A 16069-nucleotide genomic window follows, 5' to 3' on the forward strand; every position below is an offset into this window, starting at 1 on the left:
TCATTTTACCTACTCAGTGAAGCTCTAAACACGTTAATTTAAAAGTTTCAAATTCATTCCCCACTACAACTCATCATATTTTTAACCAGTACATTCTATGCAAACTATCCAAGAAATGTAACTCATAAAACCACTTAGTGCCTGGGACCTCCCATCCCTTAGATCAGGGGTCTTCAAACTTGGCCCTTTTATGACTTGTGGACTTCAACTCCCAGAATTCCTCAGCCAGTGTGCCTGGCTGAGGAATTCTGGGAGTTGAAGTCCACAAGTCATAAAAGGGCCAGGTTTGAAGACCCCTGCCTTAGATATTCCTCGTTTAGCATAGAGTAGAATTCTTTATTGGCCAAGTGTGATTGGACAGACAAGGAATTTGTCTCCAGTGCATAGGCTCATCCTGTACATATATAAACAGCAAGTAATAGGTCACTGATCACAAATCATACTTATTACTATCATTAATCGTAAGTTACTACAGTTAAAAATTAAAGTGCATTTGGTGAGACTCCTCCTTTATGAATTCTTACTCAATTTTTCCCTAGGAAAACAAATTGAGTTTAAGATACTAATATTTGCAACTAGTAGAAGAGTAAAGATGCAATGGGCTTGTACATTATTTCAGCAGTCCCTCCACACCCACCACTGGAAAAGACAGAACTTGCAATCTAATATTTGAAAAACCGACTTTAAAATAAAAAAAATGGCCTTAGGAATGGTTTTATTTCCCCCACACACCCCACACCTTCTTTTACTGTAGAAGGATGGATATATATATTTTTATCCAGCTGCAAGATTTTCCCCAATTGGCCAATATGATTTTTGAGTTGTTATTGAGTTATTTATACTGGTTTATGTTTTTTCACTGAATCTGAACACTTCCATTTATTTTCCTTTCTGTTTCAAAGCTTCTTCTGAATTCACCAAAGGAAATGTGGCGCGTTTTAAATGCAAAAAAATAAATGTGAGGAGTAGATATTCATTAATTACCACCGGTGTCTTGGTTCCCCGCTTCTTCTTTTCGGCTTTCTCTTTTTCCTCAATTTCCATATTTTCCTTTTCAATGAGTGATATGAGCGTATTACACCGTCTCTGGAGTTCCTGTGTAAGATCAAAAAAGAAATATCAAGTTCTGCAGCAGTTTAAACCAAAGGAAGCTGAGCAGGAACATTCAAAGGCAAGACGTCCAGGCTAGAAGGCGCGGATAATTCATGCATGTTGAAAGGCTGAAACGAAGCCAAGAAATCTTATTAAAATGTGCTTCATGCTGGCAACGTAGCATTTATGTTTGTTGACTTTAGCAGTAGGACGCATTCTAAAGCAGTTATAATCCAAAGGATTGAAGGGGAGGTGGGCCAAAGCCCTCATTATGCCCTGCGAGATTGTACAATAACTACTTTAAGGATACATCTGAACTGCACTTTTAATCCAATTCCAGAAAGGCCCCCGGGAGTACTAAAGAGTGTGAATATGACATCAACGTGCACCTCTATATAAGACCATTATTCCCTGGGATCATGCTGCAGTTCCAAAAGGCAGCCATTAAGACCCCAGGAAAAGATACAGCTGCAAACAGAATCCAAAGCACTGGGCGATCCTTTAGGGTAGGGGTCCCCAACCCCCGGGCTGTGGACTGGTACCGGGCTGCGGCATGCCAACGACTGGTCCACACAAACAAGCCCCATCCGCAGGATGCAGGCAACACACACAAAACCACGCACGCTCTGTGGTCCGTGGAAAAACCTTTCTCCATGCAACTGGTCCCTGGTGACCAAAAGGTTGGGGACCTCTGCTTTAGGGTAGACGTTGCCGGATTGATTTTCTAGAAACAGCTGGCCACTTTAGATAAACAGAATTCTGCAGCTTTCTACTTCGGCTCTATCAAGCTGCTTCAGAGAACTACTTTATCTAAGGTACGTTTGGTGAGATGTGCTTTTTTGTCAAGATACAAATTTTCTCCAGAAAAATTTCTTTGCCTTTCTTACGTTGCCCTGTTTTGCTTTTCAGTTTTGATTTCTAACAGAAGTGTACATTCCTGAAAACCGTCAATAGCAAAGAATCAAGAGCTGCCTTTTATCTGTTTATTTGATTCTCCATAGCACCTAAAGACGGGACAGGTTACTGCTCATCAGAGGGAGATCCATTCTAGAAATGAGGAATTTCTTGACAGTGAGATCAATTAACCAAGGGGGAACAGCTTGCCCGCCACCCCACCCCCAGAGTTGTGGGTGCTCCATCTCTGGAAGTTTGCAAGAAAAGATTGGACAACCATTTGTCCAGGACAGCATGGAGTTGTAATAGAAGACCTCCAGGGTCTCTTCCAAGCCCTGGGATTGTACGATTCTGAAAGAATTCTTCAAATTGGGTAGCCTGGGCACAATTCTTAAAAACTAGGCACTGGACATAGAAATTCCTTGACCCAGGCCTTGGTAAGAGAGAAAGACCCCTCACTTTCCCCCCCCCCCGCCGTTGTATGGGCACCATAGAAACCACAACTCCTGTTCGTCTCTATTTCCAGTTCCGCAGCTGATTCTTGCTCTTTATTTAAGTTCGCATGTCCCTCTGATCATTTCAATCTGCACGGCTGTTGAACCATCAAGACAAATTCATTTCTTATCACGTGTTGTTGTGATTCAGGGTCAGCCGGTGGGTTCGGCAGTTGGGTCGGATGATTCAGAGGAGGAGGGGGGGTGTTGGAGAGCTTGCTGAGGATAGCCTTGAGGCTCCGCAGAGCCCTCAGCCAGGCCCCTCCCATCTGGTTACGACGCAGACCCAGTTTTGTGAGCCTGACAGCGTGAATGAAGATGACCCACAGCTGGCCCTGTTCAAGGACGCCCGACGCAGGAGGCAGTCAATCAGGAGTAAACAGGAAGGCAATGGGGCACCTCGGAAGGAGGGAGAGAGAAGCCACGCCTTGAACTGCATAAAAGGGGAATGTGTGGGAGGGCTGGTTTGCTGAAGGCAACCGTTTGAATAGCTCCTGTTTCATGGTTGGTGTCTTGTTTTGCTCTGTTTTACGTTAATAAATTTGGCAGGCTTAGTTCCAGCCTCTTGCCGTTTGTAAAGGGGTTGTCCCTGCCTTTTCTGCAGGGCCGGTAGTAGGCTGGTACAGAACACGTGTAAGCTTCGCCCACAACTTGTTGCCAGTAGTCCCTTGCCTTTAGTTTTTATGCTGCTGGTTTTATTCAGTGCACTTCCATTGGTCGGTCAGTGAGCAAAATAAAGTTTGCCTCTTCTTATCCTTCCGTTTTACTGATTTGATTGTTATGAGCCACCCGGCCTTACTGAAGTTAAAGAAATTATTTATTATTGTCCACAGAAAAATACAAAGCTCCAGCTGCCAGTTCTTTTGCTGGCGTGGGCCTCCATATGCATGAAGTTCTTTTCAAGAACTGTACCAGTGTAGTGTGTGTGTGTGTGTGTGTGTGTGTGTGTGTGTGTGTGTGTGTGTGTGGATCCAAGGCAGTACCAATTTGCAACTGACGGATGGAAATGTTGTCAAAAAATATTTCGAGAAGTATTTTTGGTTGACCATTTCATTTACTTCGCAACCAAGAAAACCAGCAGCGTTTTCCTCCACTGAAACATCCCTTCCTAAACCTTCCACGCATACAATGAAATTTCCTCTGCTCTCTGCTAATCGACCATTTTATATAGAGAAACAGATTGTGTTATTTAAAATACGTCTAAAATTTGGATACGTGAGCGCTATAAACACCGCTTGTGATTTTAACACCAAACACATCAATCTCATTATAAATCTTTTTTTGGCTTGGAACACGGTCTCAATATGCTTAATTACGGTAGCAAATAATATTTCACTGAAGCGATGCTCTCATTTAAGGGCAACAAAAGCCATTCAAAAAATGAAATAACTACTCCTCCGTAAAACCCACAGACAGAACAGGACAGGACAATCTTTATTGCCAAGTTTTACCGTGAGCACACTGGCCCAGATTATAAATGAAATTCTATTGCCTGCTCTCAAAAGAAAATATATACCCATACACATACATGACACACCTATATGCATACATATACATATACATACACACATACATACACACATATACAAATATTAATCACTGTTCATTTTGAATACATAGCAGAAAGAGGAAGCTTGAGAATTCACAAGGTTGATGCTATATGGAACGAAACTGAGGCTAAATCTGCACGTTCTGCTTCCGATACTATGGAGCCCCCCCTCCCCCAGAAGGTAACAAGGAAAACAGGCCGTGGAGAGCATGTGTAACATCCCAGACAATCCTGCAGATCCTGCTCAAGCATCACTTAGATGCTATGTCCTGGAGAGAAGGAAGTGCCATCCTCACCACTCTCTGCACCGCCTTCCTGTGCGAAGCAGGGATGCTTCCAAACCAGACTGTGATGCGGTATGACTGGATGCTCTCAATGGTCCCTCTATAGAAAGTGGTAAGGACAGGGCAAGGAAGATGTGCTTTTCTCATGAGACGCAGAAAATGCAGGCGCTGCAGTACCCACCTCACCAGTGTCTCACTGTTGAGAGACCATGCCAGCCTACTCATTAGCTGCACACCCAGAAACCTGACGCTGCTAACCACCTCCGCAGGTGAATCCTCAATACACAGAGGTGTGTTAACAGGTAATGGGGGGAGGGGGGAAAAATCATGGAACCTCCAGCTTTTCTGCCAAAACTACACCGTCTAGCATTTAAGCTCTCTGTGAACAAGCCTCTACTAAGAGTTGTCAAATTTGGGGCTTGTGCTTACTATAAGATGAAGAAATGTAAATGCAGAAAGGTTCAACACAAATTATTGTCCCAAAATTAAATTCAGAATGAAACAAGACCAAGTGTGTTCTAAAAACAGCTATTATTCTTCTCATGGGGGTGCCATTTTGACAAGGACACAAGAAAGAAAAACAATTTGATCCCTTTGAAAACTGTGCCTGGAATGAAAACAGGCTTTTGGTCCCCAGATTCCCAAAGTGTTTCTGGCTTCTGAGTTTCTTCCATTTTTTATACACAACCCAAAAATAATTCAACATATTTTAGACTATTTAAAAATGTTCCCCTGTTATGGAGGAATGCACAATACCAGGTGTTTTCCTTCCCACTCATTTAACACACTACACTGGGAATTGTTTCCTTGTTCAAATATGGCAATAGCAGAAGACTGGTGAGATTTTGACTTCCTTCTGTTGCACACCAACCTCAAAACTGAATCACGAAATTGAAAATACCTTGAGTATCTTGGAAGTATTCCAAGCCTGTATTGCAGAGATAAGCGTGAAACATCTTTACTCTGAACTTCTCTTTCATAATTTGAAGATTTTCCAAGAGCTACTTCCTTCTCATATTTCTTACACTGACATGAGCAATGTGTGGCCATGGAAACTTAAGGGCAATGGAGACATAAGGATTTACTGGAAGTTATCGGTGCCACTTAGACCATCACTGTAATCCAAGTATTAGGTCAATAAATATTGACTGGTACGTCTGCCAGGCTACTACATCCCCTGCTTTGGAAAATGTGTTTATGGGAGACACTTGAGCACAATATCAACTCTGCAAATTAGTGGAGAAACATGAGCAGTACTTAGTGGTAGTACCAATTGCAGACGAGTTTCCCAAAGTCTGAACTTAGATATTATTTGTGGCTATGCTACCTCTTCACACGTACAAAGCAAATCAAGTGGGGGTTTTTTTTTTGTTACCTTATTTGCATTCCATGCTACCCCAGATTATAAAGATCGTACTCGCATCCCCAATAAGAATGGAGAGCCGTGCTTGTTCGCGAGGGCTCTTTATAATCACTGCTATGAGCTTTTAACTGTTCCGTGAAACTTCCTGCTTGCCATATATTTTGACATTCAAATCATGTAGCGTTAATAGATGCCTCAGATCTTTTGTTGTCAATATTCCATTTCTGTAAGTAGTAACCCTTCGGGTTTGAAGGTTTCAAGGTGGTTTCCTGGTTGCTTTCTAATTAAGTGCAGTTACTGCAACACAGCCATCATTTGGAACAGAAGGAAGTACACTAACGAAGCGCTGGTTGTCACACATACTATCAGCGTCTCTGTTAATTACTAAGACCTCTAAAAGGAAGTCTGCGACTATTTTTTCGATCATAAAGAAATTGTCACAATATGGAATCTCCACTATGAGGGGCAGGAAAACTTTCCTGTGTCCTGAAAGGAAGAAACGTTGTTGTTTTTTTCATTTATAAAGACCATGAGGCATGTAAGTTAATAATGGAAGGAAAAATGAAAGCAGTGCATCGACTCGCTCGGTACAGAATGTATACACTAACAAACCTGGATTAATGGGGGGGGGGGGAAACGTACAATGGGAACAGGCAAACATCATGTCTTGAAAAGAACAAATCTGCAAATCAGTAGTGCTCAGAGATCCCATCTCTATCACTTGTCACTAAGAAGAAAAGCAGCTACTGAAGCAGAGCATCTATTAATAATAATAAGTTGGAAGGGACCTTGGAGGTCATCTAGTCTAACCCCCTGCTCAGGCAGGAAACCCTATACCATTTCAGGCAAATGGCTGTCCAGTCTCTTCTTAAAAACTTCCAGTGTTGGAGCATTTACCAGTGTTGGAGCATTCACAGCTTCTGGAGGCAGGTTGTTCCACTGGTTAATTGTTCTAACTGTCAGGAAGTTTCTCCTTAGTTCTAGGTTGCTTCTCTCTTTGATTAGTTTCCATCCGTTGCTTCTTGTCCTGCCTTCTGGAGCTTTGGAGAAGAGGTTGACTCCCTCTTCTTTGGGGCAGCCCATGAGATATTGGAACACTGCTATCATGTCACCCCTCACCCTTCTCTTCGTTAAACTACACATACCCAATTCCAGCAACTGTTCCCTATATGTTTTAGCCTCCAGACTGGGGTCAAAAGAAACAGGAGTCCTATGGAAAGGATCACGCCACTTATGGACTCATACTGTGTAAGCTATGTGCTTGTGAGAAAATAAGGCTTGCCGTAGAATTATATGGGTTGTCTGAAAAATACTTTTCCAATTGGGAGCAGGGCTGATGATGAGCTGCACGGAGGGTAATTCAGCTAATTTATCTAGAACCAGAGAGACCTCTTGTGGCCATCAGGGCACAAGGAAGATCTTCTAAGCAACATGCAGAAAGACACTTCAGAAGGTTTTCAGAAGATTCAAGTATGAACCCAGTAAGCGAACAGAATCGATGACTGAATATAAAAAGAGACTCACTGGCTCACGTTAAGGATTCATCTGTTTTTAGATTGTTCACCACATCACCCTTCAGCTTCTCCTAGGAAGCCTGCAAGTAGATGATTTTCCACTCCATTGTCACTTTCAAGCAATTGGCAGTCAGAGGTATCTTAAGCCTGGAAGTAGCATTACTAATCACCACTGCTCCGCTACGAAAATAGCTAATGCAATCTTCTACAACATGGCATCCTCCAGATGTCACGGGCACCCACACATCTGGAGGAGACATATGGAGAAGGCTTATCTAAACTAGTGTCTTGTTTTTACATCTTCGTGTCAACAAATTCCATAACTTCATGGTGTACCAAGAGCTTGCTCTGCCTGTCCTCAGTTCCCCATCAAGGAAGCCAAGGTCCCAAGGTTAAGAAAATGGAAACAAATCTATCCTTGCTAATTTTATAGACTTTTTACTATGCTGTTCCAACTTCTAGGGTATATCAGTAACACCTTTTCTTCTTCAAAATCAGCCTTCCCCAATAATTTGATGTGTTTATGACCCCCAAAAAATGGGTGGGGGGAATTGTAGCTTGTATGTAGAAGACGCCAAATTATGGAAAGCTGAAGCAGCTAATTATGGAAAATAAGATATTCTTTTACATAAGCTAGAGACTAGCATATATCTGCTTAGTATTGGTCTCTTATGGAAGCATTGAGATTTGCCATTAAATCTGAATATTCCCCGAAGGAACTCACATTTATTGCGCCTGGTTCATCTTTTCATGTTCTCTTGCACTAAAGAAAATAGTTCTAGAAACTCATGCTGAGGTTTGGAAGTGATACACTGCAGAGACAATTTAGCAATGGTATCTTCTGCAGTTAAAATTTAATGTGTCATTTCATTTTATCTGCCCAAAGTCAAACAACTGTACGTTTGTTTTTTGCAGGGAAAATTCTTCACTCCAGGCAGAATTTAAGCAGACAATCAATGTAAAGCACGGGTAGATTGTTTAAATGGATCCCAATATCGCCAATGGAGTATTTTAAAAATATTCCAGTGTGGAAGCTGTCCCCAGAGTATAACAGTAACCCCAAAGAATTATTATTCACCTACACATTACAGTTATTCACCTTGGCATTATGACAGGCAAATTTCTTTTAATTTTCAGTGTCATCAAACAGACCCCAATTCTAGTTCTTTACATGCCAGTATTATCTCTATGGGGATTCTTAGTCATCCAAGTCACGATTGTCCCAAAGGTGCTTTTTCAAAAGGCAACTGGACTTTCTTTGTTTCTAACAAAGAAAGTCCAGTTGCCTTTGGAAAAAAACACCTTTGGGATGTCAGTATTGTGCTATTGTGCTGGTGTAATTTCTGCACAGATTACAAAAAAGATGTTGAGACTTGGGAAAAAGTACAAAGAAGAGCAACTAAGATGATTAAAGGCCTGGAGACTAAAACATATGAAGAACGGTTGCAGGATTTGGGTATGAATCATCTAGAGAAAAGGACTTAGGAGTGACATGCTAGCAGTATTTCAGTAGTTGAGGCCCCATCACAAAGAAGGGGGGGGGTCAACTTATTTTCCAAAGCACCAGAGGGCAGGACAAGAAACATTTGGTGGAAACTAAACAAGGAGAGACAACCTGGAATTAAGGAGAAATTTCCTAACAGTGAAAACAATCGACCAGTGGAATGCCTGGCCTTCAGAAGTTATGGGTGCTTCATTACTAGAGGTTGAGAATGGACAGCCATTTGTCTGAAATGATAGAGTCTCCTGCTTGAGCAGGGGGTTGGACTAGAAGACCTCTATGGTCCCTTCCAACTCTCTTAATTTGTTATTCTGTTTATTGTGATAATAATACAACCAATGAATTTGTCTAATACCTTAATGGAATAGTTTGTAAAAAAATTAAAAACATGTGCTCTATTCTGACACTTCTGAAATCTGGACATTACATATCCTTAGATGGGACATGGCTAGCCATCCAAATTAGGCATTAGAGCAAAACAGCTCAAGAGCAGCAGATTTTTAATACGTTTTTTTCTCATTGTTCAAAATAAGTAATAGTGAAGTAGTTCAAAATAGAAACAGTATGACAGACCAAGAAATTAAAAGACGCTTGCTCCTCGGGAGGAAAGCCATTGGAAATCTAGACAGCACACTAAAAAGCAGAAACATCACCCTGTCAACAAAAGTGTGTATAGTCAAGGCTATGGTCTTCCCAGCTGCAATGTATGGCAGTGAAAGTTGGACCATAAGAAAGGCTGAGCGCCAAAGAATGGAGGCCTTTGAACTCTGGTGCTGGAGAAGACTCCTGCGAGTCCCTTGGACTGCAAGGCGATCAAACCGGTCAGTCCTAGAGGAGATCAACCCTGACTGCTCTTTAGAAGGCCAGATCCTGAAGCTGAAACTCAAATACTTTGGCCACCTAATGAGAAGGAAGGACTCACGGGAGAAGAGCCTAATGCTGGGAAAGATTGAGGGCAAGAGAAGAAGGGGATGACAGAGAATGAGGTGGCTGGATGGAGTCACTGAAGCAGTAGGCGTGAGCTTAAATGGACTCCAGAAGATGGTAGAGGACAGGAAAGCCTGGAGGAACGTTGTCCATAGGGTCACGATGGGTCGGACACGACTTCGCAGCTAACAACATGACAGACCTATAAAACCTAAAGGATTTTAAAAAAAAACTAGACACACACAGACATAAACCAAGTCCCCGTCAGCAGACTCCTTTGCTTACCATGGCTGTTCTGGACTTAATAAACCAATCAAATCTGAACTGGGGCGCGTTGCGCACACACTGCCTTAGCTCTTCATACACATTTTCTTTATCAAATCCCATTTTATGCAGCATGCATATCAAGAACCGATCCTCTTCCTCGGTGTAATTTTTGCCTTTGTTGGTTCCATACTGAATTCGCAGCTGATGGAAAGGGGCTTTATACCTTGCAATCTAAAGTTTCAAAAAAATATATATATAAACACATATGTATGTATCAAAGTTCTTTTGCTAGGCATTTCTGTCAGCGTCTCATTCAATAGCTATGCAGTCTACTTCAAAGGTAGGAAACTCACTAGAATTTTGCCAAAGTCAAAGCAAATAAATCATTTCCGCTCAAAATGTATTTGGCAGTACTAAGTATTAAGATCTTCATACTGGGGATGTAACACCAGAATTGCATTATGCTTACACTGGGACAAATTATCCTATTTTGAAGATATTATGTGAAAACGTAGCGGTCTGGAAGTGGCTCTAATGCTGGGAAAGTGGAAGAAAAAAGGAGAGTCATTGGGAGTTGGGTAGTGTACAATTTAAACAAATGTGGATGGATTCCATTACAGTGGCAACGGCTGCACTGTTGGAAGACTTAAAATAGCAGATTAAAGACCGAATATCACAGAGAAAAACTATCTGTGTGGTTACTAACAAACATGATATAAATTAAAATTAATATATTGGAGCATTTCAATTCTTAACATTTTTATAAACACATATCAACACGAAAACTAAGATTGCCTGCTTCTGGATTGGTTATGGATTGGTTATGAAATGAAAAATAAGGAACGGACAGAGAATAATTTTATCAGCAGGGGGGGGGGGGAAATCACCACCTGCTGGTTTTTGAAGGACAAGATTAATTAGGAGAATATTAATGGACAGGTTTACTTTGACATCCAGCGCTTTTTTGATGCTAATCCTCCTCTGTATTCTGGCTTCTCCTCTTTCAATCTGAGCCATGATCCTCTCAATGTCCTGGAGTTCATTGCAACGTTCCCAAAATACAGCTGAAATTACAATAATAATAATAATCTTAGATGTTCCATAATAAAAGGAATATTACTTTAAAGCAATTAAAGCAGTGAGTTTCATAAGCTGAGCTAAACGCAATTACAGCATCTCTACAGTGAGAAGAACCTTTTAAGTATTCTGATAATGTAGAGTTATATCTTAGGTCCTTAATCATTTTTATGCCAATGGTCTCAGCAATGTGAGAAATTCAAAACAGAAAGAAAAGACGTATCTGACTGAACTTGTGGAAGGAGGTGAAGCAATCCAAATTTCCCACCAATTTTTTTTTAGACGTTCCTTTCAAAGAGGGCATTATGAGCTGGAGGGAAAATGTAACTTTAAAATCAGCAATTAAGCTTAAAGCCAGTTGGGTGCTATTCAAGGGAGAGTGCAAGAGGAACAGAAAAAGGTAGTACAGGCTACAGCCAACAGCCCTTTCCACCTTAGCTTCTCTGCTCCAAAATGCAGTTTCTGGCATTTCACGTTGACTCTTACACTGCAAAAACATAAACAGTGCCCCATCTGGTCTAGCTGTCTATTCTCGCAGTGGCCAAGCAACTGCACAAGGAGCCTATCCGTCTCCCAGCAGACAAATCTTCAGAGGCAGGTCCAGTGCCATCAAGGCAAAATAGCCAGGGATCCCCATGAATCCACCCTGAATTGGTGGAACCCACTTTTTTTAAGCCCACCAAGCTGACAGCCAGCACCATATTTCCGACAGTGAGTTCCAAAGGTAAATCGAGCATTGCGTAAAAATCTGCTGTCCGAATTTTTCCAGGATTCCTGGAATGTATGGGGTGAACCTGCTAGTTCCTCTAACGGTCTCACAGAGGGCTGGAACTTCTTCTGAGCTTTCGGTGTCGATGTCAAAACAACTGCAAATGGCCCAGCTGGAAATGAGAGCGTTTCAGAAAGATGCCATCGAAGCAACTTGCACCAAAGGCACACGCTTTATCCACTTTTTAGGAAACTCTATGAGGGATCCGGGGAGCATCGTCATGACTAAAGGTTTGTTCGATCTTACCACTTGTCATCGCAAAAAACTATTGTGTCAACGCTCCACATAATCTAACAGCCAGGGGCACCTGCTTTCTCTGATAAAGAGTATCCAAGTAAGCATAAAACAGGCTTTATTTTGTTTGTTTTTAAAAAAATCATAATTGAAAACTACAAGGCTAGAGGATATCTTCTCATAACAAGCCTTGATCAATGTGGGAAGTATCATAGGGGTTCAAAGGTTGGTAGTTCATAGCAGCTTTTTCCATTTTCTTCTTCTAATCTCCATCATATTGTAATTATTGAAACAACGCCCCAGTCCAGGTGCCTTAGACCAGTGATGGCGAACCTTTTAGGGACCGAGTGCCCAAACTCCAACCCAAAACCCACTTATGTATCATCGGGTGCCGGGTAACTTTAAGACCTGTGGACTTCCAGTTCCAAAAATTCCCCAGCCAGCATGCTAGTTGGAGAATTTTGGATAACAGAATAACAGAGCTGGAAGGGACCTTGGAGGTCTTCTAGTCCAACCCTCTACACAAGCAGAAGATCCTATTCCAATGATGGAGAGCCTTTTAGAGACCGAGTGCCCACTCCAACCCAAAACCCACTTATGTATCATCGGGTGCCGGATGGGCGTGGCCCATTGGGTGGGCGTGGCCCATTGGGTGGGCGTGGCTGCAGTGGTAACGGCAGACTGGGTGGGACTAAAAAGTTCAATCAATCAACTCCAACTTCGCGAGAACATTTTTTTTCCCCCGCGAGAAGTTGAAATTGATTGATTGAACCTTTTTTTTTCTTTTTGCACATGGCGGCGGAGCCCTAAAGCGAAAAGGTTTTATAAAACCCAGCTGAAGGCCTAGGACTGGGGCGATGGCGCATGTGCCCACAGAGAGGGCTCTGCGTGCCTGCCACCTGTGGCACCCGTGCCATAGGTTCGCCACCATGGCCTTAGACAATAGCAATGAAACAGCTTCTTTTCTCCCTAATTTGGGCATATGCACACTTAAGTCTCGAAACTAAAATCTGTAGCTTCGGAACCGGGAAGGCGTTTGAGCCAGTTACCCACCCACCCCACCCCGGTTTAAGAAGCAACTATACTTTATTTTCTGAAACATACGTATGTGCTGTGCCTGACACTCCTCTGGGAACAACCTGTGACTTTAATACCCAACTCACATGAAGGCCCTTAATATGTAGGAAAATAAGAGGGCGCAGGATGACCCCAAATGATACTGGGAAATACAGTATGAAAAGGGAGAAGAGTCTGTTACGTGAGAGCCCTCTGCTTTTAAGAATGGGAGATATTTTAAGGAATGCTGCTGCCCTTGAAAAGTAGGGCTGAGTCTGCAAAGCAGAGTTGTGTTTACATTGGAAATGCATCTGGGATTCTCGTGAACCCATCACTCAACCAAAGAGTGATCGGTGGTCTTATAATGCCGTCAGGGGAAAGGGATCATAAATCCAGCCACTCTCCCTCTGCCTTGCCAGCCACAGCACGGTCAAATGAAGCATGTCATAACCATTTGTCTACGCTACGGTCTCCTGCTCAAGCAGGGGGCCAGACTAGAAGATCTCCGAGGTCCCTTCCAACTCTGTGAATTCTATGTTCGACGTTCTATAACAGACATGTCAAACACAAGGCCCGGGGGCTGGATCCGGCCCGCAAAGTGGTTTCATGTGGCCCCCGAAGCCATCCTGGAAATAGTGAGGGAACGGTCCCCGCTGCCTTGGCCCTGGCCCAGAGACCCTCCTTCTGCCAGAGACCCTCAGATCTGTCCCACTCCTGCCCAGGCCCCCATAGGCACCCTTGATGCGAACGATGTAGAGCTGGCCATGCCCACCCAGTAGGCCATACGCACTCCAGCTGCGCCCACCCAGTAGGCCGCGCCCACCCTGGCCATACCCACTCGGCCCCCCGAGGGCAACCGCAATGCTGATGTGGCCCTCAATGAAATTGAGTTTGACACCCCTGTTCTATAACCTAAAACTCAAGCGGTGTGGAAACAGGAACAGCTGCAGGAGTGTGGTGCAACAACCTCAGCATAATCCCTCAGCAGATCTTTCCATCCAGGATATTTCCTTCTTTCCACATTACTCATTCCTCAAGTTTCTCTATCCTTGGTAGAATTACAAAGGTAACCCAATAGAGGGGGGAAAGAAAAAAAAAAGAACTGTTCGCAATCCTTCTTAATTAATCAAGGAACAATTAACCAACCTGAATACTCAATAACTTCCTCGGGTGACTTTCCTTCCACCTCGCGGGCAATATCATCTATGTCGTCACGGCCATATTTTTCATTAGCTTTAATAAACTGATTGAAGTCTCTTTTGTTCCAGTTTGTAAAACCCTGTTAAAAGAAGAAGTTGGTTTTGGCCAGATCTTGCATCTTAAAGAGGATACAGTTGGATTTGCTCATTAATGCCGTGATACAATGTCACATAATAATTACAGGGGTTAATGATCTTGCAGTATTTCCACAAACATCTATTATCCGGGGTTTATTACTCGAGTCATAAAAAGCTGAGTTATTTTTGAACACATCTCCTCAAGCATAAGGGATAGAAGTTGTTCTATTCATACTTGTAAATGGCAAATCTCCAAAGGCACAAAGTTCAGTCCGAATCTTAGCGGGCTTTCACTTTGTATAATACTTGAACAATTACAAGTAAGTAACAAACAAAAAAAATGTAAGAATATGAGGGCATTTGTCCAGATGTCACAGGCAATCTTCTGGAACTAAATGTAGGAACATTCTGCTTCAAACACTTCCAAAGCAAATGGTGAATGAAATTAACACCTGGAAAGGAAGAAAAACCCCAGTCCCCATGCATACTTTTCATAAAATTGGGGGGGGGGGAGATAAAAAAAACCTCCTGCTGACTATAGAACCTCTAAAGACTTATTTATTCAAGAGGCAAATATCAAATATTTTATACAGTGTGCCACTGATAATCAGTCTTTGACCAACTGCAGAAATACTGTAAAATTATATATATAATACACACACACACACACACACACACACTGCTCAAAAAAATTAAACAACACAATGTACTGTATTTAATAGTAGGATGTCTTATCTTGTGTTCCCTTTATTTTTTTTGAGCAGTATATATATATACATATGCATACATATATATACATACATGTACATATACATATACATATACACATACATACATACATACATACATACATATATATGACACTTATTTGAAATCTACTAAAAACCAGCTATTCTACACAACAAACATTTCCTTCACCCAGAAAGAACCACTACTATGATGGAGGAATCTCTGCTCTTAAATACAAGTTTCCTTTTATTTAGGAACTATCCTTCCAACCCCTTGTATAAAACAACAAATAAGCAGCACGAAATGAGGTGGTACTTTTTGAAGCACGGATTAACATCAGCACGACTCCCATTAGCTACAGGTAGTTCCTTACTTACAACAGATTATCTAGTGACTCTTCAAAGCTACAACGGCACCAAAAAAAGTGACTTATGACCGTTTTTCGCACTTGCGACCGTTGCAGCATCCCTGTGGCCACGTGATCCAACATTGAGACGCTTGGCAACTGGCTCCTATTTATGACGGTCGCAGTGTCCCGGGGTCATGTGATCCCCTTTTGCGACCTTCTGGCAAGCAAAGCGAATGGGGAAGCCAGATTGATTTAACAACCGGGTTACCAACTTAACAGCTGCAGCGGTCCACTTAGCAACTGTGGCAAGAAAGTCATAAAGTGGGGCAAAATTCACTTAACAAATGTCTCACTTAGCAACGGAAATTTGGGGCTCAACTGTGGTCGTAAAGTCAAGGACTACACCTATTTGGTTTTGCTAATGCCGTTCTATTTTTGAATGGAGGAAGATTCAACGCTATGCATATAAATCTGGGATTAAGCTCTACTAAACTCCCTGCTTCTAACTGACAGAAGACTCACCTATAAAAAGCCCAATTCAGGGGTATAAAAAGCCTTTCATATATCACCTTTCTCAAGGCTGAAATGTTCTTCTGAGCACCAAATAGCCCTCTTCAGCCAGAAACAGTCTGTTCTAAGAATTCGGAAATGTTTTCAAGCTCCAACTTTTTTTTTGATCTTAAAATACTTGCC

General features: G+C 42.2%; 1 protein-coding gene across 1 annotated transcript in view; it reads right to left on the bottom strand.

Annotated features, from left to right (window-relative positions):
- Positions 1 to 16069, bottom strand: part of SMARCA1 (SNF2 related chromatin remodeling ATPase 1) — a 50544-nt gene that overhangs the window by 2674 nt on the left and 31801 nt on the right. The window contains exons 20-23 of the mRNA XM_081336932.1: positions 14168 to 14300; positions 10831 to 10949; positions 9904 to 10116; positions 985 to 1095 (exon numbers count right to left, since the gene is read on the bottom strand). Of these exons, the coding sequence (XP_081193058.1) occupies positions 985 to 1095; positions 9904 to 10116; positions 10831 to 10949; positions 14168 to 14300 (576 nt within the window). The remainder of the gene's footprint in view (positions 1 to 984; positions 1096 to 9903; positions 10117 to 10830; positions 10950 to 14167; positions 14301 to 16069) is intronic.

The sequence above is a fragment of the Vipera berus genome (genome assembly GCF_964194415.1).
Source record: "Vipera berus genome assembly, chromosome: 11".
Classification (NCBI taxonomy): Eukaryota; Metazoa; Chordata; class Lepidosauria; order Squamata; family Viperidae; genus Vipera; species Vipera berus.